Raw genomic sequence first — 24,002 nt, 5'->3', positions numbered from 1 at the left:
ATGTTAATTCCTCTGTAATATATTATGCACTAATTGTGTAACTTTTGCAACTTATCTACTTGTAAATAGTACTGATCTTTCTTGAAAAAAAATCCCTCATGCCAAGCCCAAATGTTATGTTGGTGTAGATATTACGATATCATTTTGTTTGATTTGGATGGAAGTGATCTACCTTTTTTGAAGAGATTTGTATTGATTTGTCAGTCTAACTTGAAAAACTTTCCTGGGTTTGCTAAGGGCATATAGGTAAAATGTAATAAATGATAAATGGTATTCTCTCACAGAAATGAGATTTTGCCTTTTTTTTTTTTTTTGAGATGACAAAGATTGGTTAGATGTATCCTTGTTGAAACAGCTATACTGATAATCCTTGATTTACAACTGTTTATTTAGTGACAGTTGGAAATTACAAGGCACTGAAAAAACTGGCTTGTGACCATTTTTCACACTTATGAACATTGTGGCATCCCCATGGTCACATGATCAAAATTCAGGTGCTTGACAACTATCTCATATTTATGACAGTTTCAGTGTCCTGTCACGTGTTCCCTTTTGTAACCCTCTGACAAGTAAAGTCAGTGGGTAAGCCAGATTCATTTAGCAATTGTGTTACTAAATTAACAACTGCAGTGTTTCACTTAACTATGACAAGAAAAGTCATAAAATTGGGCAAAGCTGACTTCCAGTTGCTCATCATCGGAGTTGGAGCAGAATCCGCGATCGTGCACGGTTTCATTCCGAGCTCACTTGTTGGAGGGTTCTGATTGGGACTGGAAGTACCCTGGAGGGTGGTGAAGAAAGGGTGTATCGCTTGGAGGGTTGAGGGGAGTCGCCACTCCCCTCCCTGACAAGAAAAAAACCCTTCCAAAGGCAAGTTGCGGCAGTGGTCTAAAATGGCCACCACGAAGTCAAGGAGCAGTCTGGGAAACTAAGACTGTGCTGGAGTGGTGAAGCAGCGAATGGAGTGTGAACCAGGAAAAATACATGGACTTTAAGGTACCCTGGTATTAAGAAATAAAAGGACTATTTTGGAGGAAAGTGTGTAAGGCGGCGACCAGAAAGAGTGAGAAGGAAATTGGAATTTATAAAATTGGCTTGAACTATTGCAATTAATTAACTTGGAGGAGAAAATTCAGAGGAAAATATTTGAGCACAAAAGGCTTGGAAATTAAATTGGATAACTAAATAGGCATAAATAAATGCTGGAATTGAATGTGTTGAAAAGAAATAATAGCTAATAATTGAAATTAGCGAACTTAATAAAAGTTTTATAATTTTTTTTAAAAAAAGCAAAAGTAAAAGAACGAGTGAATTGTGGAAAAAGAACCAAGAGCGCCACCTGATGGTACAGGAAAAATTTCAGTGACTCTTTGAAAAGGGTTTGGTTTTTCTAATAAATTGGACTTTGGAATTTAAAAGAAAATAAGAGAAACTCCATTATAATAAAATAAAAACCCTGAAAAATGATAACAGAATACTATAAGGGGAAAGATACTTGAAAACATTGTTTTAGAACCACCCGGTGAAACAGCTGGAAAAGGACCTACTAGAAGACCTGGAAACAAAGACTTATGGACATTGATTGTTGAAAATAAATATAAAAGACACTGGTTGAAATAACATACTGGATTTTTGGATTGGATATATCTGTTAAGGAAGAGGGGGGGAAAGGAGCAGACAATGGGGGAATTATTAGTTGGAATAAGATTGGATTTATGAGACATGAAGGAAATGATGAAGGTGAGACTGGAAATGTGCAGCAATATATTACAGAAACTAGAAATGGTGACTCAGCTTGCAGAAGAACAAAGAGAACCAGAGGGGGAGGAGTTAAACAGGAAACCAGCTTTGAAGATCAAGCAGAGCAACAATCATTTAAGCAGGGGGGAAAAGGAATTAAAATTAAAAACTTGTAGTTTGATGTGACAACAAAAGGGGGAATGGTTTGGAAAATGAAAAAAAGAAAAGGGAAAAAGCAGAAAAAGGAAGCACAAAAGAAAGATCGAGAGGGAGATACAATAAGTGGAATGAGAAATGGAGGGGAATAATGGGAAAAAAGGAAACTAAGAGAAGACTAGAAAATAAAGAGAAGCAGGAAACAAACAAGAATGAAAAGAAATTATATTGTTAGGAGAGTTAGAGATAATGGGTAAAAAAGGATAGGGGGGAGATTCCGCAAGGTAATGTGTTGTGATATATAAGAATAAGTATTGAAAATAGATAAGATTGTAACTGATACTGTTTTTTCTTTTTCTCTTTTTTCTCTTTTATTAAAGGATTATAGCTACATTAGATATGGAATATAATGAAATAAATATGGATATGGAAATTTATAATAAGAATATTGTATATTAATTGATTAGGGATGTATAAAATATGAGAATTATTATAGAAAGGTTAATATCAGTTGCTACAACTAATTGACTAGATTAATATTTTGCAATGTGTAGATTAAAAAGGTGATTCAGAAAATGCTATGCGGAATCTGATATAATATATCTGTATATTTGATATGTAGTAAATAGAGAAATATTGTTACTAAAGTAGAATGAAGTTGGTAAGCTTGAATCAACAACCAAAGGGGACAATTTGAGAATTAATAGAATAAGGATTGATAAATTGCAAATGTGACAGATAAAGGCAATGTGGAACATGAATATAGAAATGAGACAAGAATGCTAGATAATATTGTAAAATAAGATATGAGAATATCCTAAGAAAAATGAAATAAGTCATAATATGAACTGAGATTGGATAAAATAAGCTTAATGAATTTAATATTAATAGGGAATAATGTGATATGAAATTGAATAATTAAGATAAATAGGTAATTATGGTCATGTTTGTGTTGAGATATGAAACTTGGAACCACACTGCTTGCTAAATGAGAACTTTTATTTAAAAAAATAAAAAATAGGAGAGGAAATTGAATAATGAAATTACTAGGTATGTTTAAAGTTATTCAAAGTAATCTCAGTACTAAAACCTGGGCAAAATTCCAGTTGAAATGAGTCCAGATAATCAATTTCATCTAAATGCATCTAGAATTGTGGGGCCACAATTTTTTTAAAAAAACTTAACTTACAATTAGAGCTCTTTTGCAACAAGGAAAAGGGAGCTTGACTTCTTTAAACAGAGAGGAATATACTTTACATTCACAAAAGTGTTGGTTGCTTCCCTTATCCATGGGTTCTGTCTTAACCTGACAGATTTAATCAGCCATGAGGGGTAAGAATTAAGCAAGAGGGTGATGGCCGCCTTTTCGCATCTTTATAACTTTGATGTCTATGAAATTTAAAAAAAACCCACAAATATAGCAACCTCCTGGCAAAGTTAACAATTGTTCAATTTTAAATTTCAGGTTAAGTTAGGATTACCTGGGATTTAGTCAAAATGCTTCAAGTATATTTGCAGATATTTATAATCTTACATTGTCATCAAGATACTGATATTGGTTATTAAGTAATGGCTTGCTCAAGGACACATAGAAAGTTCATTAAGTTGATGATAGAGGTCTTATGGTATGATCTATATTTTGGTAACTTTTCTGCTTGTAATGGGTAGCCCTCGCTTAACAATGGTAATTGAAGCCACAATTTCATGTGACTATTCTCACTTATAACGGTAGTTTATGTGGAATCTCCAGTTAGATTAGAGGTCAAGAGGGCCTGAGGTCAGAATTGTTGCATTGCAGTAAGTGGCACAGGCCAGACTCTGAATCCTTAAAGCCGTATCTTGCCATTCCCAAAGGAATGCAAGTCAGCCTGGTGAGATTCTTGTAATATAGTTCGTTAGCAATAAACTACAGTTGATACTCTTCAAAAGTGGTTCTGGTTGCTTTCACCTGACTATTGCAGCAGTTCCATTTGTATTGTTAGGTAAATTCCATGCATTCACAATGTTCTGTAGTTACATGATCACTATTTGTATCCTGCTGGCTTTCCTGTTTACTTTGCTTGTGGGGAACTGATAAAATATGATCATATGACCACAGGATACTTAAGCTGCCATAACTACAAGCTGGTTGACAAGTACTCAAACCATGATCATAGACCACCCCATTGAATGAATGGTCATTCAATGCTGTATGTAAAAAATGTGTTTCTTGAGCATCTCTGAAACTCCATTATATTGCCTTCTTTTTGCATTCTGCTTGCAAAGTCAGTTTGAGTATGAGTATGAGTAGGGTGCAGTGGTTAAGAATGCAGTACTGCAGGCTACTTCTGACTGTCGGCTACCTGCAATTTGGCAGTTCAAATCCCATCAGGCTCAAGATTGACTCAGCCTTCCATCCTTCCAAGGTGGGTAAAATGAGGACCCAAAATTGTTGGCGATATGCTGACTCTGTAAACTGCTTAGAGGGGGCTGTAAAGCACTATGAAGTGGCATATAAGTCTTAAGTGCTATTGCTATTAGTAAGTTTTTGTATTCACTTTTGAATCATAATTTGGATGTCTGCCCAGTGTACTATATAGCTCTTTTAGTATTGAATTTTTTTTATTTTGGATAGCAGTCTGATATAGATAGAAACACATATTATTGAGAAAGAGATGAAAAAACAGTTTGTTCATCCATGACAAAGAAAAGATGTGTAGCACAGGGGTGTCAAACTGGTTTTCTTTGAGGGTTGGATCAACATTGTAGTTCTCCACAGAGAGTGGGGGGCAGATGGAACAGATGCTCTTTTATAGCACCCTGCCAGTCAAAATGGGGTGCTGTGGCCAGTTTTGAGCCTGGATGGCCTCCATGCTGCTGCAACATCCCAGGATGGGTTAGACGTCTTCTGATGACATCATCAAGCTGAGCCTGTCTTGTATAAAAGTAGCAGCCTGTGGCAGTGACCCCAGCTTTGACTCAGCTTCTTTCGATGACAATTGAGCTGTTGCCTCTGAAAGCAGTTTTAGTCAGCAGCAAAATCAACACCAATCTTAGATCATTGGCACAGCTCCCAGGGACCCGGTGCAGCTGTGCCTTCAGGAGAGAGGGGCTCCACTCTCCTGCAATGCCGAGGATTCAACGTTTTCAAACCAAGGGAGACTGTAAGTAAGGGAGAAGCCCTTGACCCTCCCCTACAGCTCCCCCTTTGTGATTTCGGCTGCCACGATCGTACAGATCATATCGACGATAACCGTGCCTTACAGTTGATCAAAAAAACCCGCGGTTTTTCCCTTTCTAGTCAATTTCGCCGCTTGGGGCTGTTTCCAGCCTAAGGAGTGATAAACAGCCGTCGTAGCCTGTAATTCATGCGAGAGGCCATTTTGAAAGCTTCTTCCAACGCACGTGATGAGTGGCCATTTTAGGTGACCTCGTCTACCAACGGCCTGCTCCTATCCCCAAAAAGGGCCCTAATTCAGGCTACTGCATAGGCAACATATAGTGAGGGTCGCTCCCAACACCTCTTGTGTCTGTTTATGCCAACTATGGCTCAAAACAAGATCCATGCAGAGCTTTCGGGCCTGAACACCCAAGGCCTCCAGACTGCCAAAAGAAGAAGAAGGAGACAACGCTCTCAATCTGTTCAAAGGGAGGTAACGGCCAAGATCAGGGCAAAGCTTTGGGCCCCAAGAAAACATCCCAGGCTGAACTAAAAGCAGAGAAACGAAGACATGCGGCCTTGGAGAGACAGTTCAATAAAACTATTGAACAAATGAGGGGACAACAGCAATAGGTTTCCCAACCAGCCAATCCTCTGGTGGTTCAGGCAGGTACTTCCAGGGGGCTGGAGGAAACCCCAGCCCCTCTTAGCCACCTCCAATCCTGGTCCCCAGAGAGGCTTGAGGTCCAAGTCGGGCCTCAAGACTTGAGCAGATCAGGCCCCACCTTCATCCAGGCCCCTTGGGACCTCTCTTCTTTTCTGCCATCTGTAGCCTGAAGTAACTCTTGACGAAGACCAGAGGCTGCTTTTACATCAACAGCAGCAGACCTTCAGCCCCCAGATCCTCCATTGAGTGGCAGACCCTCTGACATTCATGATGTAGTCTCCATAGCCATCAGACAATGCTTAGCAGAAGGGCTTCAACACATCTTTAGGCCCTCAGACAGGTCCCAGCCCACTTTTCTGGCCTATTCTCAGGCCCAGATCCCCAAAAGGGGACTACCTCACCTTGTGGAGCACAGGGTCCCTCCCACCCACGTAGAATGGGTTGGTTTCGAGCAGGGAGACTACGCAGAACCATCTGAGCGTAGCCCCTCCCCTGCATCTGAACAGGAAGAGGGAGAAATCTGGGACCCCAACCTCTCGGAAGAAGAGGATGATCTGAGGCCTGATCAACCTCCCTCAGCCGCAGTATTCAAACCTGCTTTATTTAAACCCACAAGAGCAGAAGAAAGGAGGCAAAGAGCATTGGAAAAGTAGTTCTCCAGAGCTCAGAAGCAAGCTGACCAGGAGAGGTATACCCCCTCCTCACAGCCAGGGCCTGTTAGCCCCCTCCCCCAGAAACCTTTAGCCCAGGAGTTGCCTGCTTGATCAGGGGGGTCGTGGGGGTGGAGAGCAATTCCTGACCTCAAAAGACTGAATACTTCCCTTATCTACCAGAAGTTCAAGATGCATTCTTTACAGTCCATCCTAGAGAGTCAGAGAGGGTGACTTCTTGGCCTCCCATTGACCTTACAGAGGCATACCTCCACGTCCCGATTTGACCATCATACTGGCAGTTCCTGAGGTTGTTATGTGGGCAGGCATCTGCAGTACAGGGCCCTTCCATTCGGGCTAGCATCAACACCCAGAACTTTCACCAAGCTTCTGGCAGCATTTACAGCTCATTCAGGACCAAGCCAGTTCGGATCCAGTGTTACATTCTAATTCAGTCCTCGTCACACCACCGAGTAGAGGAAGATCTACAGATCACCATCCAGGTTTTACAGCACCATGATTTTTCCATCAATACCGACAAGAGCCACCGGAACCAGACTTCTCGTCTATTAAACCTGGGGGCAATCATAGACACGTCAACAGGCAATGTCTTCCTCTCACCGGAGCGCCCTGCCGACATCAAGACCTTGGCAAGTCAAATCAGTGCGGACAGAGAGGCCTCCCTTGCCCTGCTCTCCCAGCTCTTGGGCAAGATGATTCCTTGCATTTTGATAGTTCCTTGAACATAGCTCCACGCAAGGTCCTTGCAGTAGTTTTTGCTTCCCTATCAGAGATCAGAGAGGAGCAACTCATCTGCAAGGGTTTGGGTCTCACCAGGAGTACTGAGATCCTTTCTAAGGTGGACGTCCCAGGCCATGACCAGGGGTTGAGTTCAAGGAGACAGTAATCTGACACAGTCTGTTTGGCTGGGGGGTGCATTTTCAGGACCAGGTGGCACAGGGCAGACTTACGAAGTAGTCACAGACAGACTTACGAAATAGTATAAATTGGCTAGAGCTCAGGGCAGCTCATTTGGCCCTCAGGGAGTTCAGGGACACAATCTTGGGATAGCACATCCTCCTCCTGATGGACAATGTGGCCATCAAAGCTCACATAAATCGGCAGGAAGGGCACACACTCCAGGTCTCTCATGAAGGAGACAGAATATCTGTATCGCTGGGTGGAGAAGAACCTTCATCAAGGCGGAGCACATTTCAGAGTTGACTAATGTATGGGCCAACTGACTGAGCAGGGCCGCTGTCAACCATTCAGACTGGCGACTGCACCCAGATCTATTCAAGGAGTTGTCGGATCAGTTCAGCCATTTGGTTTTGTACCTATTTGCGTCTCCTTCAAACAGCCAACTGCCCAGATTTTTCTTGAGGTTTCCAGCACTGGGGGTGGAAGGGATCAATGCACCTCATTGTCATGGCCTCAAAGACTCCTCTACCCGTTTCTACCTCTTCCTCTGATTCCAGGGGTGATCAGGAAGATCCTGAGGGAGAGGGCAGAGATCTTCACTGGCCCAGACCATGGTTCGCAGATCTGGTCAGCCTGTCAATCTCCAGACTCTGGAGGATTCCTCCCAACAGGATCTCCCTCTGCCAGGGTCCCATAAGCCATCTGGAGCCACAATGGCTCCCATTGATGACTGGCACTTGAGAGGAGAATTCTGATGGGTACAAACAATTCAGGCTGCCAGATGCTACGGCATTGTCGAAACTGGGGAACCTTGGCAAGGGGCGTGTCCTCAGTTTTTGACCTCAGTCTGAGAGCAGCGTGACAGGAATCATCCCCATGCCTGGATTCTGTCGCCACCCACTGTGAAAGGGCATATCAGGTAAGACCAATGCTTCTTTTAAACATGAAATAGGGAATTATTAAGCCTCTATCTGATCCATGAAACATTTGCTGGAATATATCATGTTCTCTGATCAGCAGGCTTCCAAAGTGGAAGGGAATAAAAGCAATGGATTATCTGCCTTTCTGGAATATGTATATTGCATATACAGTATTCAAACCTGGAAATCAGAAGAAATTTCCTGATTGTGAGAACTATTACAGGTAGTCCTCAACTTACAACCATTTGTTCAAAGTTACAATGGCACTGAAAAAAGTGACTTGTGACCATTTTTTTACACTTAATATCCTTGTAACATCCCCATGGTCATGACCAAAATTACAACTGCAGTGATTCACTTAATAAATATGGGAAGGAAGATTTAAAATGTGGCAAATCTCATTTAACAACTTTCTTAGCACCAGAAATTTGGGCTCACTTGGGGTCGTGATTCAAGGTCTATCTGTACTCAATAAAACAGTTTGTCTCCCAGAGTTGTAGGTGTTCCATTCAGTGGTGGTATTCAAATAAAGTTGCTACCAGTTCGGTGAGCGTGGCTTGGTGGGTGCGCTTTGCGTGCACGTGCCAACACGCACTTTGCGCAGGCGCAGAGGCGTTCTAACTTGCCTCCTGCAAGTCTGCACGATGGTGGTCGCTGCAGCGGCTGCTGTGCGGCACTATTATACGCCGTGCAAAGCAGCTGCGCTTTGAATTCTGCTGATAAAAGTGAGTATGGGAGACCGGGCGGGAGGGTGGGCTGAACACAGAGCAGCGCAGAGAACCGGTTCGGTCTTGACTGCTCATCGCCGCTACCGGCTCTCCAGAACCGGGCAGAATCAGTCGAATACCACCACTGGTTCCATTGTTGGAACTTTTCAAGAAAAGAGTGGACAACCATTTGTCTACCATGATGCAAGGACTCCTGCCTTGGGCAGGGCATTGGGCTAGAAGATCTCCAAGGTGCCTTTCAGCTCTATGATTCTGTGTTCACTATAAGCATTCATGGAAAACAAATCTGTGAATTAGCATATATTTCAGGCATCATGTATGAAATTAGGAAAGTAAATAAATCTATCTTCCCCTCTCAAAAAACCAAGAAAGGTTGTCTGTGTATTCATGGGGATGTAGAAAACACCTGGAAAAACCTTTAAAGTAGGAACTATGCTGAACTTTTTGGGAAATGTAACAACCGCAAAGCTACCTAAATGACCTTTGAATAGTTTTGCATCAATTTTGTGTTGTATTTTGGAGAGAAATATAATTTTGTGTGTGTGTCTGTATTGTATTATCAAAGTCAGAAATGAAGGTACCTCATCATGAGATTTTCAATACTTAATATGAACAGCAGTACACAGTATTTGTCTCAATTACTTATTTGTACTGATAGGCAACTGCAACAATTAACAAAAGCACACTGAAGTAGAATTAGAAAGAAATAGTTTGCCAGAAAAGCTGTCTTCTGTTCTTTTATTCCCAACCCCTTTTGCAACTCAAAGTCCAGAATAGAAGCCTGAGGGACAAGGAGCTACCATGTATTTTACTGCACATTTAAGTTGGCCAGTGCCATAAAGCATTATGCTGGCTAGCTTCTGTTACCAAGGTTACCTAGGATGTGGATTCTAATAGCTCTTAGAAAGGATAAAAAGAGAGTTTAATCTGGAGGCATCACTAAGCAGAGAGCTTCGGAAAAACTTAAGCTTTTCTGGTGACTTAATTGCAGACCGGAATATCAATCCTTAGTTTGCCCTTCCCTTCTTAAAGAGGAGAATGGATTGAGATCTCTCTTCATTCAAGCATTTTAAACAGTGAATGAATTAGAACGTTGATATGATAAGGTAGAAAGATGATCACCCTTAGCTTTCAGAGTTGAATAATGGAATAGAGAATGATACACTTTTCTGTTTAGATCATTGTGTGACTCTGCACATTAGCATAAATTATAATTGTGCATTATTTGATTTGTTGCTCAAATTGTAATGAGCCAGATGTAAATATTAGAATGGCTGAGTCCATCTTGTCATTACTACATAACTGTACTTGTGCAGCACTATAATTGAGATTCTATAGCACTAGGTAGTAATTGTATTGATGAAATCTCTGATCTTTAATTTTTTTAATTTAGAATGAAATACATTCTGTCCACATATTGTTACATACTTTATAAAGATCTTACTCAGTAGTCTCATAGATATTAAACAGGGAGAGCAAGAGATATTGAGCATTATGGCCTCTTGTGATCTGTCTCTCTCAACTATTTATCTCTGCTCTGTCTGAGCTCAATAACAAATGAAAGCTATACTATGACTGTCCCAAAAGGTGCTTTGAAAAGGCAGCTGGATTTTCTTTGTACTGAACTGAAGAAATTTCTTGGATGAGAAGTGAAATATCTTCAAGGAAAAAACAAAGTCCAGTTGCTTTTTGAAAAGCACCTTTGGGACAACCATGACCTTGATGACTGAAAATCTCCATAGAATCTATACTATGTTTCCACCCTAAAATTTTGCAGTGCAATCATCTCAAAACTTTTCCCTAAAGAGAACAAAAAAAGGGTATAGTGTGATGTTTTACAACATTGTAAGTTCAATTAAGTTGTTAATTGACCAATCCATATGTTCAGGACTAACCTGTAGATTAGGGAAATGCTGTCCAAGTAGCTTTAAAGCATTTTGACAAGTATCTATGACATTCTGTACTCTAATTAAATAGATTGGATAGCAAGAGTATTTAGTGGATATATTACTAGCTCACTACTTTTTACATTTAATTTTTAATTAAATTAAATTTTAATTTAATCAGTTATTGGGTAGAGTATAATAAAATGGAATTATTTAAAGGTGCACTCATTTGAGTGACAAATGCTTCTAATGTAATACTTTTATAAAGACAAATTTTAAAATGATTTTGAGAGATTGAAGGAATAGTTTGGAAATAACAATGAAATTTCATAAATGCAAAGGACAGATAATAGCACAGCTTGGCATCGTTGAAAAAGTCATGTGATCTGAGATTTGAAGAACTTGGAAAAGTTTGGACTTGAGAAGATGATGGAAGATATGCTAGCAAACTTCAAATAGCTGAAAGGCTGTTGCAGTGAAAAGTATCGATCTATTTTCTGCTGTTCCAGATTGCAGGACATAGAGTAGATTTAAGTTACAGAAAGGCAGATTGTGATTAAATCTTAGGGTGAAAAAGACTTCCTAACTGTGAAAAGAGTTTGACAATGGATAGATACAATTACCTAGAGAGATGTTGGACCCCTGTTCACTGAATGTATTTGTGTGAGGCTAGACAGCCATTTATCATGGATGCTTTAATTTGGATTCCTGCAGTCAGTAGAGAGTTAGATGTAATAGCTAAAATGATCCGTTCCAACAGACTGATTCTGAGCATTTTTTTTTAGACAAACTGGAATTTGTTTTGTTTTATATTGCATCAAAATCAGGTTTCATACTATGGTGAAAATGTGTCTACTATTTTTGTAATTTTAAATTTCTTTTAAATTTTATAGAAAGAATTGGGGAAAACGGAAAAAGAAATGTATGCATTGTGCTCTATAACAAAGCATTGTTTGATATTATGCATTTTACAGAAAATACAGGAACTTTACATGAATTGAATATATATTTGCAGGTCATGCAGTTTAAGAAAATATTCTGAAACTATTTTTTTACATTAGAAAGCACTATATTTTTCAGTGTCAAGAAGTGTACTTTGCCTTCATGTAGTAGCCTGGATCTCCCATAAAAACTGAGAGGAATTTAAATTAAATCCTTAAAAGTAAATAAATGAAATCAAATTTGAGTTAGATTGATTACATATACACAATACAATTTAGATAGATAGATAGATAGATAGATAGATAGATAGATAGATAGATAGATAGATAGATAGATAGATATAAAATAATAGTCTTGTTGAATATATTTTACCACATGCATATTAAAATGTCTATCCTATTCTCAGTAAAATCCATAGATCTATTACTTTCTTCTATTCAGCATCATATGCAATTAATTTCTGCCATGCCAAGTTTTTTAAGTGTGCTGACAAATCCTCTGTTACCATTCAGAGACCAGAAGATTGGAATAAGTGGGAAGGGAATATTTATGTGCAAAAAGAAATTAAAGGAAAGAGGAAATCTGTTTTTTCTTAATAGCAAATTGTTGAGGTTTGTGTATGAAGTCTTAGTCATGCTCTTACACAGATTAACTGACAAATTAGCATTAGGCTAGGGTAAAAAGCAGCTGCAATGGATAGCAGTGTCAGTAAACAAAAAAGGGAGGGACAATCTGTGTTGCTGATTCTCATTGGAAAGGAGAAGTAATTCCAATATCTTCCAGGCCTTCCTACATCTGCTTTGAAATGGTTGGAGAAAAATAAGAGGGTCTTTTTTTCAGATATATTTATTCTGATTAATACAATATCTAATTTTTCCCCTTGAATTCAGTAATGTTGCCACAATGGAGCATACATGTGGGTTATTTATTATTTGCAAATCTTCTAAAACTACTGTCCTAAATATTTTAAAGCTAACAGTATATTTTAACTTATATTGGTCCTTTAGTTCATTGAATTGATTTAAGGGTATTTTAGTCTACCATAGAAGAGAGCTGTATCATGAATAGTCTGTAGCAGGATATCTGTTCAAATTTATTTGGAAGTTTTGGTGTAATGTTAATAAAGACTTATAAAGAAATCTTAACGGTGTATGTGTCTGAAGCTATAATAAGATAGCAGAATGAAATATTTAATGCATGCCTAAACTGCAAATTCATTCTGTGATATGATGTTCTAATCAATATTATTTTTTCTAGGAAATTCCAAGTTACGGGAAGTATTGCATTCTGCATGATTTGAAGGCTTTCAAGTTTGATCTGTTCTATGTCTGTTGGCTGAAGGAATGTAAACCATAAGTTTTTAGAACTGAACAAAAATTGGCAGAAGTACAGTTAACAGGTAAATATTTCTTGATAATTAGAATGGAGTACATAACTGATCTCTAGCTGTTCGAACTTAATGTATTAATTAATGTATTAATATGTTTGGAACACGTATGTGCCAAAGATGTTCTGTTTTCTTACTCTTTGCTGTATTTGTGAGTTTTCAGTTTCAGCATCATTCTTAATTGAAGCCCATTAGCTTCATATTTACAAAAATACAAATAATCCCCAACTACAATTGGAATCTGTTGGTAAGCAAGGCAGTTAAGTGAATCATGCCCGATTTTATGTCCTTTTCCCCCATGATTGTTAATCAGATCGGTGCAGTTAAATGAATAACAGGTTGTTAAGTGAATCCAGCTTCTCTCATTGACTTTGCCTGTCTGAAGCTGGCTGAGAAGGTCACAAATAGCAGTCCCTGGGAGACTGGAGAGCACAGTGGTGCAAGGCCGGAGGCCAGTCTGTCCTTCACCTTGGCCAAAGTGGTAAAGTGCAACAGCGACCAAGAGGCCTGGCTGGTCATCCACGACCGCATCTATGTCATCACCCACTTCCTCGATGAGCATCCAAGGTTCTGCTTGAACAAGCTGGTAGAGATGCCACAGAGAGCTTTGAAGTTGTTGGCCACTCCATGGATGCTAAAGAAATGCTCAAGCAGTATCTCATAGGAGAGATCCATCCGGATGGTCATAAACCTGATACCTCCAAGGTTCCAAGCCCATTCCATGAGTCAAACATCTGGATGGTCCAGGTGACCCCATCCTGGGATCCTTGGTTCTGGGTTTGATGTATCACTATTACATAATGGATGGCAAATCCTCCTGACTTGAGTTTTCAGGAGTTATCGCACCCATATCACTCCATTGATAGCTGTACATGTTTTCTAACTTCTGATGGCTTCCAGGTGTCTTTCACTTTTATCCGTCAGTTTAATGCCTCTGCTACCTGCAAAGCCAAGCAGCGATCTAGGTAAACCACCATCTTTGCTGTAGACTCCAGAAACTGTCATTCCACTGTGGTATACTTTTTCAGGCATCAGCTACAAGTCGTTTTTATTTAAATGGTTCTGATGTAGAATGGCAGTCCCTACTTATTCCAGCTTGTCTTATCAAGCACTGTCAGCAGCCACTGTGTAGCCAGGTTTCCTACAAAAAATGATCCCACCAGCATCTGCCAACGGGGCTTGCTTGGGAGGATTTTCTGTACGCTTCTCCTACACTTGGATTTTCAAATGGTTAAATTAACTATGTATTTTTAATTGTGTTTTGGTTTACACAGTCCTGTTGCATTGTACGCCTATTCTGTAATATAAGTCTCTGGACCAAAAAAAAAAAAAAAAAAAGCAATCCCCTAACCTTGGATCACTGCAACTCTTGTAAATACATGCGGTTTGCCAATTGCCCAAATTTTGAGCATGGGGATGCGATGGTTTTATGTGTGAGGACTGATCACAAGTCACTGTTGTCATTGCTGTTGTAACTTTGGTCACCAGATGAATGGCTACCTGGATAATAGCAGTTTGTAATCTCTGATAGTTAAACGATATTCTCTTGTGCACCATATACATTAACCAAGTTTTAGATGCTTTTTTGTCAGTCAGGAACAATGCTATCTATTATGTAGCTCAGTGTATGTAAGTAAGCTGATGTTGTGAGGAGAGTTATTTGGGATTGATCTATGATTTCTGAACACCATTGAGTCATAGAATATTGTAGATGCCATCTAATTTATACTATAGATTTAAAAAGATTTATCTTTTGGAGTTCTCTGATCTATAGATTCTTTTTAAATATGTTGGCTTTGGGGGAAAATAGATACTTTTTTCAGGAATTGTAGAAAACATTTGAAAGAAGTACTGTATTTTGCAAAATGTATTGATGTGAGAGAAGCAATTCTCTTCAGAGCATTAAAGCAACCAAAAGCATACACATATTTCCAGAGGCAATTGGGGACAGCTTTGAAGCAGCAGCGTAGTCCTTGTAAAAGCTGCAATTGTTTTTATTTTTTGAATATAGCTTTGTGATGCTAACATGACAAAGCACCTATTTCCAATGCTTTGAAGAGCCGTATAGTTAAGTTGTTGCAAGATACGGCTGCCTCACCCCCCCCTTTTAAAAAAAGCTGTGCTATACATGGGAAATTGTTTGAACTTTATATCTAGATGTTGGGCTACTAAACATTATTTTAGATTAATTACCATGAGTACTGTTTTAATCTTTATTATTATATATGGGTTCACATGCTTGTGTTCTGTTCAACTATTACTGATTATAGCTGGGAAATATGTATCTGCTACTTCATATTAAAATAGAATAAGTAAAAGAACTATGCATATTAAAACTACTATGGCTAATTTACAGATATGACATGCAAATGTAAAATGGGATTTGTGATTTGTACATTCTTTATTATTTAATAACAAAGGAATAATTACTACATATTTCAAGGTTTGAGTTCAAGGTTTATTTTGTCTGTAGGACACTAATCAGTTAAAATAAATTCATTCATTTTGAAAAGCTAAAACTAATGCTTACTAAGAAAGCCTGGTTGAAAGGCATTTGTTTCTTTAAAGTGGAGAATACAAGTCTTGATAGAGTGCGTTCTATAAGAAGGTTATATTTCCAAAGTAGTCTGAAATAATTATCATTATTTGGCTGTTTTGAAGACAGACTTTGGATAGCTGGATTTTGCTTTTCCTTGTTTTGTGTTGTATTATGATACTCTACTCAGGATCACATTTTCTTTTGCAGATACCTTTGTAAATTAGGAAACATGGGCGCATTTTTGGATAAACCAAAAACTGAGAAACATAATGCTCACGGGGCAGGAAATGGCCTGCGTTATGGCCTCAGCAGTATGCAAGGCTGGAGAGTTGAAATGGAAGATGCTCACACAGCTGTTGTAGGAATTCCTCACGGTTTGGAGGACTGGTCTTTCTTTGCTGTTTATGATGGTCACGCAGGATCGCGCGTGGCAAATTATTGCTCAAACCACTTATTAGAACATATCACTAACAATGAAGACTTCAGGGGAACAGAACAGCCTGGCTGTGCTCTTGAACCTTCAGTAGAAAATGTTAAGAGCGGAATCAGAACTGGCTTTTTGAAAATCGATGAATATATGCGCAATTTTTCAGACCTCAGAAATGGCATGGACAGGAGTGGCTCAACAGCAGTGGGAGTTATGATTTCACCTGAGCACATTTATTTTATCAACTGTGGAGACTCACGTGCTGTTCTATATAGGAATGGACAGGTCTGCTTTTCAACACAAGATCACAAGCCTTGCAATCCAAGGGAGAAGGAGAGAATTCAGAATGCAGGAGGGAGTGTCATGATTCAGCGTGTTAACGGCTCATTAGCAGTGTCTCGTGCTCTAGGGGACTATGACTACAAATGTGTTGATGGCAAAGGTCCTACAGAACAACTCGTTTCTCCAGAACCAGAAGTTTATGAAATTGTAAGAGCTGAAGAGGATGAATTTATTGTCTTGGCTTGTGATGGAATCTGGGATGTAATGAGCAATGAGGAACTCTGTGAATTTGTTAAATCTAGGCTTGAAGTATCGGATGATCTGGAAAAAGTGTGCAATTGGGTAGTGGATACTTGTTTACACAAGGTATGTAAACTTTTCAGATTAAAGATTATTTTGGATGTTCCTTTTACTGTTAAAACTGAACAAAAATTAATTCTAAAAATAGCATAAAATTGAGATTGATGAGTCCACCTTCATGTGATGGCAGTCTTACTAAGCATTCACCTGCTACTTGTTTGGGCTTGGCAATGTACTTTATACAACCCAAATAGCACTTTTAAATTTTTCACAACCTAGTTTATATTTATTCTTAAAAGTTAATGTTTATGTTTACCCTCAACGGACAATATTTAAAAGACTCGAAAGTTAGTTTCTTTTCATGGAGCAAAGGTAATATTGTTTCTTCTTCAAAAAAAAAAAGCTTGGAAATTGTTAGTGCTTTGCTTCTCAGTGTTTAAGCGCTTCCCCTCCCAACTCAAACCAGTGTTGTTGCCATTGATTTTTCCAGGATTTTCATTTGATAATAATGAAATTCACATTACTATTTAAAGTGTGTGTATAGTCTTTAGGGTAAAGCTTTAAAATTTTCAGAATTGATGATACAGATTTTTATATATATTCAAATTGCTCATTATTTGTAAACAAATAATATCCAATTTTCAGTTTTCTAAAACTGTTAACTTAAGTAGAATGTAGTGCAGTTGTTTTATATTTGATGTTTTTTAAAGCAGAATCTGATTTTCAAAGTGTTAATAACTCAAATATTTCAAGTATCTAAAATTGTTAATAACTAAAATATTTCAGGTATCTAAATGAATTTCAGTCTTTCATATATTACAAAATTAAGACTTGAAGAATCATAAAATGTATAAGGGCTCCTATAAATTAGTCTAATCCATCCCTGCTAAATCATCCCAATAATTGGCTATTTAGCTTCCAATTGAAAATTTCAACTGACAGAGAGTTTGTCACTACAGGTAATCCTCAACCTATGACCACAATTGGGAATTTCTATTGCTAGCCAGTGCAGTCATTAAAGTAATCACATGGCCAAACTTGATTTTATAGTCATTGTGGTCGTTAAGCAAATCCAGCTTACTCAATGAATTTTGCTTATTGGAAACCAGCTGGGAGGGCCACAAACTGCTATCACGTGACCATAAGTCACTGCAACTGTTGTAAATGTGAGTCCATTAACAAGCACCTGATTTATGATCACACAACCTCATGGTTAGTGGGATGTCATAACTTTCAAGATGGGTCAGGAGCCACTTTTTCCAGAGCTATCGCAACTTTGAATTATTATTACACAAGTTGAAAGTCAAAGATTACCTGCATTGTAGTCACACTGTTTTTTTTGCTTAACATTTATCACTGGGAAAGTGTTATATTCAGCTAGAACCCTTTTCTTTTAATTTCAGCTTGTTGATTCTTGTTAAGGATGTGCAAATCTCACTGATATTGGAGGGGTCTGATACAACCAAATAGATTTTTTTTATGATTGTAAGTTGCCCAGAGTTACCCTGTGATAAGACGGGCAGCCAGTACATTTTATAAATAATAAATACATTCCAATCCCCTATCAGAATGTGTGAAACTTCCTCTCAGATGATGCTATTCTAGGGGTGAATATTCTGTTCCTAATTCAGTGAATTTTGCATATCCCTAGTCCTTGCCCTGGTCTCAAGGTATTAGTAAGTTTCTTTCCTTTTGTATGTGACATACATTTTGTAAATCCCTTCCATATTTTCTTCTCTTTGCAAGTTAAACCTGACTGCTTTCTTAATAATTTTTCATAGGGCTAGGTTTCTAGATCCCTTATTCTCCAGTGTGCTGAGTAGAGAATCCAAGGAATGGGTTAACTCTTCTACTCGGAAACTGAGTCAATCAATATTTTGGTCACACCTCCTTTGCTTGTGCATGCCCAGTTTTGACTCGGTCTTTGTTCAGAAGAGACGTATAGAAGAGTGCTCTTAGAACAGAAGGACAGAGTTATTCCTTGGATTCTGGAAAATTACAGTAAGGTCCCTGGCTCTAATCTCTAACAACGTGGAGGATGCTCTGAAGACAGGATAGGAAGGTGCATCAGGCAGCTACTTGGATGGTCAAAGCAGCCACAGCCGCCTCATTCTTCAACTGGGCCTCATTGCTCTGGCTCCACCAGATGCAAGCGAGGGTTCCTCCTGGTGACCTCTGCTTACACCAGGACTTTGACAAACTGGTAGTGGCTACAGAATTTTCAGTGGATGCTACCTTGAAGGCCACCAAATTTGCTCCCAGGGCCATTGCCTCTTCGATGGCAGCCTGTTGGCTACTTTGGCTTCACCATTGGCAGGTGGACATGAAGTATAAGTGAAAACTGGCCTCTGCTCCCTTCAAGGGGAGTAAGCTGTTTGGAGAGGCTCTAGAGCCCATTCTGGTGGAGACTAAAGACAGGAGAAAGGTCTTATCTTCACTATACAGATGAGCTGACTGCTGTCCCTCACTTTGTTTCCATAAGCCTTTCGGCGCAAAGACCCAGGGTTTGACACCTCTCAACCCCAGAGATGTATGCCCACAGACAAGTCTGACCAGACAGATCCGTGTTCAGAGACAGAAATAGATAACACTTCCAAGGCAGGCAACCATTTTGTGGCACAGGCAGTTGCCCCTTTTGCCGCTCAAAGTGACGAAAGGTCCAACCCTCCCATTGGCGGGTACTTAAGTCTATTCACCAATCAGTGGGAAGCAACCACGACGGATCCCTGGGTCTTGAATATGGAGAGATTAGATCTCACCCTTGAATTCCTCTCCACACCTCTGAGTTTCTTCATACATTGCCCTATCTCCCTATCCCAGGAGCATCAGGTCAGGACCTTAGCAAGGTGGATCCGAGCAGACCGGACAGTGTCCCTGGCCCTCCTCTCCCAACTCCTGGGCAAATTGGTGTCCTGCATATTGTACCTTGGGCACACCTGCACGCCAGAGCCTTAACAGTGGTTCCTCCTGCCCTACCAATGGTCCAGCAGGAGCAACTCGAATACCAGGGTTCAGGTTCAACCAAGGGTACTTCATTCCTTCCAGTGGTGGATGTCGCAAGCCATAACCAAAGGATGTGTTTTCAAGGAGCCCAGCTGCCTGACCATCACCGCAGACTCCAGCCTCTTTGGCTGGGGTGCCACTTCCAGTCCCAGATGGTACAAGGGCAGTGGTCTCAGGCAGACCTGAGGAACAATATCAACTGACTGGAGCTCAAGGCATTGCACTTGGCACTCAAATGGTTCCAGGACGCGATATCTGGACACCATGTATTCATTCTGACGGACAATGTGACCAAGATGGCACCAACGACGGCTGCCTCGGTGAATGCTCTCTAATGGTTTCTTTATTCCTTATTATTTGCAATTCACTATGGATTTCATACTCATGAGACCATCTGCTAAGAATTAGGCAATGTTTCCTTAAGGAGCAGCTTTCTGATTCCTCACCCCTACCTGTCTTTGCAAACGTGTAGGAGATTCTAACCAATTCGCCGGTGCTATGGATTACAACAAAGAAAGCAAAGAAGCGACCACGCCGGAAGAGGAGACGAGGTAAACGAGTGGTAATTTTAAACAGACTAAGGAATAGGGGGAAAAAACTCCTCTCCCTTCAATGTTTCTGACTAATTTAAGCTCACTGGCTAACAAGATGGATGAAATTCATCTCTTAAATAGATGGAATTCTGATTTTCATAATTCAGCTGTTCTTTGTTTTACTGAAACCTGGCTTAATCCACAAATTCATGGGGACAACACCATATACATCCCAGGATTTCAGACATTTAGATCAGACAGAATTGAAGAGACATCAGGTAAAACAAAGGGTGGAGGATTATGTTTATATATCAACAACAGCTGGTCTCAGGATATAACTATAATATATAAGTTTTGTGATGAAAACTCAACTGCAAGCCATTTTACTCTCCACGTGAGTTCTCCTCATTTCTCCTAATAGCTGTGTATGTTCCTCCACAAGCCTGTGTAAACAAGGCATTACGAACTCTTGCTGATCAAATTATGGAGGCTGAAGCCAAACCCCCAGGATCCCTTCCCATCATTTTAGGAGATTTCAATCAAACAAATTTAAGAAAAGAGCTCCCAAAGTATTCCCCGCATGTAAATTGTCCCACCAGTGGCAAAAATACTTTAGACCACTGCTACACAACAGTAAAAGATGCTTATAGGTCTTTACCACAAGCAGCTGTGGGACACTCTGACCATTGCATGATTCACCTTGTACCTGCCTACAGACAAAAGACTTAAAACCATTAAACCAACAATTAAATCAATGAAGACTTGGTCGGATGAGGCAAAGCTGAAACTCCAGGCCTGCCTTGATTGCACTGATTGGAATGTTTTTGAAGATGCCTCTGCAGATCTAGATGAGCTCACAGATACTGTAACATCATATATTAGCTTCTGTGAAGACTTATGTGTGCCAACAAGGAACCTGCAAATATATAGTAACAATAAACCTTGATTCACAGCTAAACTTAAGCAGCTATGTCGTTCCAAAGAGGAAGCCTGCAGAAAAGGTGACAGAATGCTATACAACCAGGCCAGAAACATATTAACAAGAGAGATCAGAGCAGCAAAAAGAAGCTACTCTGAAAAGTTAAAGAATCAATTCTCAACAAATGAACCAGCAAACATGTGGAAAATTCTTAAAAACATCACTGGCTTCAGCAAACCACCTTCAAAGGCAGAAGGAAATCAACAACTGGCAGATGACCTGAATGTGTTTTACTGCAGTTTTGGAAAGAAACTACAGCCACCTATCTCTACAACCCACATCTCAAACACACCAACAACAGCCAAGCCTCCTACAACTGGCCCCAATCCATTGGGCTCACAACCTCTGGTGATCACAGAAAAAGAAATGCAAGATCTATTACACAAACAGAAGCCAGGAAAAGGACCAGGGCCAGACAAGATAACTCCTTGCTTAAACATCTGTGCCGACCAATTGGCCCGAATCTTCAATAGATCACTAGAGATGTACTATGTTCCTTCCTGCTTCAAACGTTCTACCATCATCTCAGTGCCAAAGAAGCCCTCCATCAAGGAACTGAATGACTACAGACCAGTTGCTCTAACATCTGTAGTTATGAAAATCTTTGAAAGGCTTATGCTGTCCCACCTGAAAACCATCACAGATCCGCTGTTAGATCCCATGCAGTTTGCATACCGAGCAAATAGATCGACAGATGATGCTGTTAATATGGCTCTGCATTACATCCTACAACACCTTGAATCTCCAAATACCTACGCAAGGGTCCTCTTTGTAGACTTCAGTTCAGCATTCAATACCATCATTCCAGACACTCTTCTAAGTAAATTAAACTAACTAGCGGTACCTGAACACACTTGTAAGTGGATCATAAGCTTCCTAACAGACAAGAAGCAGCAGGTGAAGCTAGGCAGAATCACATCTGATACCTGTACAATCAGCACAGGGTCCCCCCAAGGCTGTGTGCTATCTCCTCTTCTCCCTATATACCAATGACTGCATCTAAAATGATCCATCTGTTAAAATACTGAAGTTTGCTGATGACACAACAGTGATTGGTCTCATTCGTGACAACGATGAATCTGCATACAGACAGGAGGTTATACAACTTGCCTCATGGTGTAACCAGAACAATCTGGAACTGAACACACTCAAAACCGTAGAAATGGTGGTAGACTTTAGAAGAAACCCTCCTATACTACCGCCTCTTAACAATACTAGACAACACAGTATCAAAAGTAGAGACCTTAAAATTTCTAGGTTCTACTATATCACATGACCTAAAATGGAACCTAACATCAAAAACATCATCAAAAAAGCACAACAAAGAATGTTCTTTCTACACCAACTCAGAAAGCTCAAACTACCCAAGGAGCTGCTGATACAGTTCTACAGAGGAATTATTGAGTCTATCATCTGAACCTCTATAACTGTCTGGTTTGGTTCTGCAACCCAACAGGACAGACACAGACTTCAGAGGATAATTAGGACTGCAGAAAAAACAATTACTACACACCTGCCTTCAATTGAGGACCTGTATACTGCACAAGTCAAAAAGAGGGCTGTGAAAATATTTACAGACCCCTCACATCTCGGACATAAACTGTTTCAACTCCTTCGCTCAAAACGACGCTATAGAGCACTGCACAAGAACAGTTTTTCCCCGAAAGCCATCACTCTGCTAAACAAATAATTGCCTTAACACTGTTCAACTATTTACAAAGTGTACACTACTATTACTGTTAATCTTCTCACCACTCCATATCACCCATCTCCTCCCACTTGACTGTTTCCTAATATGATTTGATTGTTGATTGTACTCTATGACTATCATTAAGTGTTGTACGTTATGATTCTTGATTTTTAACGAATGTACCTTTTCTTTATATATACTGAGAGTATTTACACCAAGACAAATTCTTTGTATGTCCAATCACACTTGGCCAATAAAGTATTCTATTCTATTCTATTCTGTTCTGTTCTGTTCTATTCTATTCTATTCTATTCTATTCTATTCTATTCTATTCTATTCTATTCTATTCTATTCTATTCTATTCTATTATTCTATTCTATTCTATTTTATTCTATTCTATTTTATTCTCCACCAAGACCCACTTTAACCACCAAGGAGGCACCCACTCCAGATCCCTCATGCGAGAGGCTGAATAACTGTGCCTCTGGGCAGAGAGACATCTTCTCTCTGGAGCACATCTCAGGGACAGCAAATGTACAGGAGGACTGGCTCAGCAGAACCACAGTCGACCACTCAGAGTGGCGCCTGCACCCAGACCTATTTCGGGAACTGTCAGAAAGGTTCAGCTTCTGGATACTGGATCTGTTCGCCTTTCCATCAAACACCCTTCTACCCAGGTTTACAACACCAGGGGTGGAAGGGGCCACTCTGCAGTCCGTGGCCCCGAGGACTACTATATGCCTTTTCTCATCTCCCCCTCATCCTATGGGTAATCAAGAAGGTGCTGACAGAGAAGGCAGAGAACGTGCTTCTAGCTTCCCACTGGCCAGATGTCCGTGGTACGCAGATTTGATCATCCTGTCGGTATCCAGACCTTGGAGGATTCCTCTGGACAGAATCTCCCTCAGTCAGGTGGTCGTAGTTCATCCAGAACCACAATAGCTCCAATTGACCATCTGGCACTTCAAATTCCCAGAGGTTGTGGAAGGAGCTGCTGGCTGCTTGTGAAGGAAGCAGAGGGTGAGTAAAAAGGAGAGGGGCAGTTTGAATTGCTTCCATTGCACTTCAAATTTCCAGAGGTTGTGGGAAGAGCTGCTGGCTGCTTGTGAAGGA

The 24,002-nt window shown here is 39.9% G+C and overlaps 1 protein-coding gene across 5 annotated transcripts in view; it reads left to right on the top strand.

The window, feature by feature from the left end:
* The window catches only part of PPM1B (protein phosphatase, Mg2+/Mn2+ dependent 1B), an 89,041-nt gene that overhangs the window by 22,478 nt on the left and 42,561 nt on the right, over window positions 1-24,002 (top strand). For all 5 annotated transcript variants that reach the window (XM_087962890.1, XM_087962885.1, XM_026683483.2 and 2 more), the window contains exons 2-3: window positions 13,007-13,148; window positions 15,883-16,750. In XM_087962890.1, the coding sequence (XP_087819016.1) occupies window positions 15,905-16,750 (846 nt within the window). In that variant the 5' untranslated portion in view covers window positions 13,007-13,148; window positions 15,883-15,904. The remainder of the gene's footprint in view (window positions 1-13,006; window positions 13,149-15,882; window positions 16,751-24,002) is intronic.

Source organism: Notechis scutatus, chromosome 1 (genome assembly GCF_049901735.1).
Source record: "Notechis scutatus isolate UNSWTSFEM ecotype Mainland chromosome 1, rNotScu1.2, whole genome shotgun sequence".
In the NCBI taxonomy this organism is placed as follows: Eukaryota; Metazoa; Chordata; class Lepidosauria; order Squamata; family Elapidae; genus Notechis; species Notechis scutatus.
This window is presented reverse-complemented; position numbering and strand designations above follow the sequence as displayed.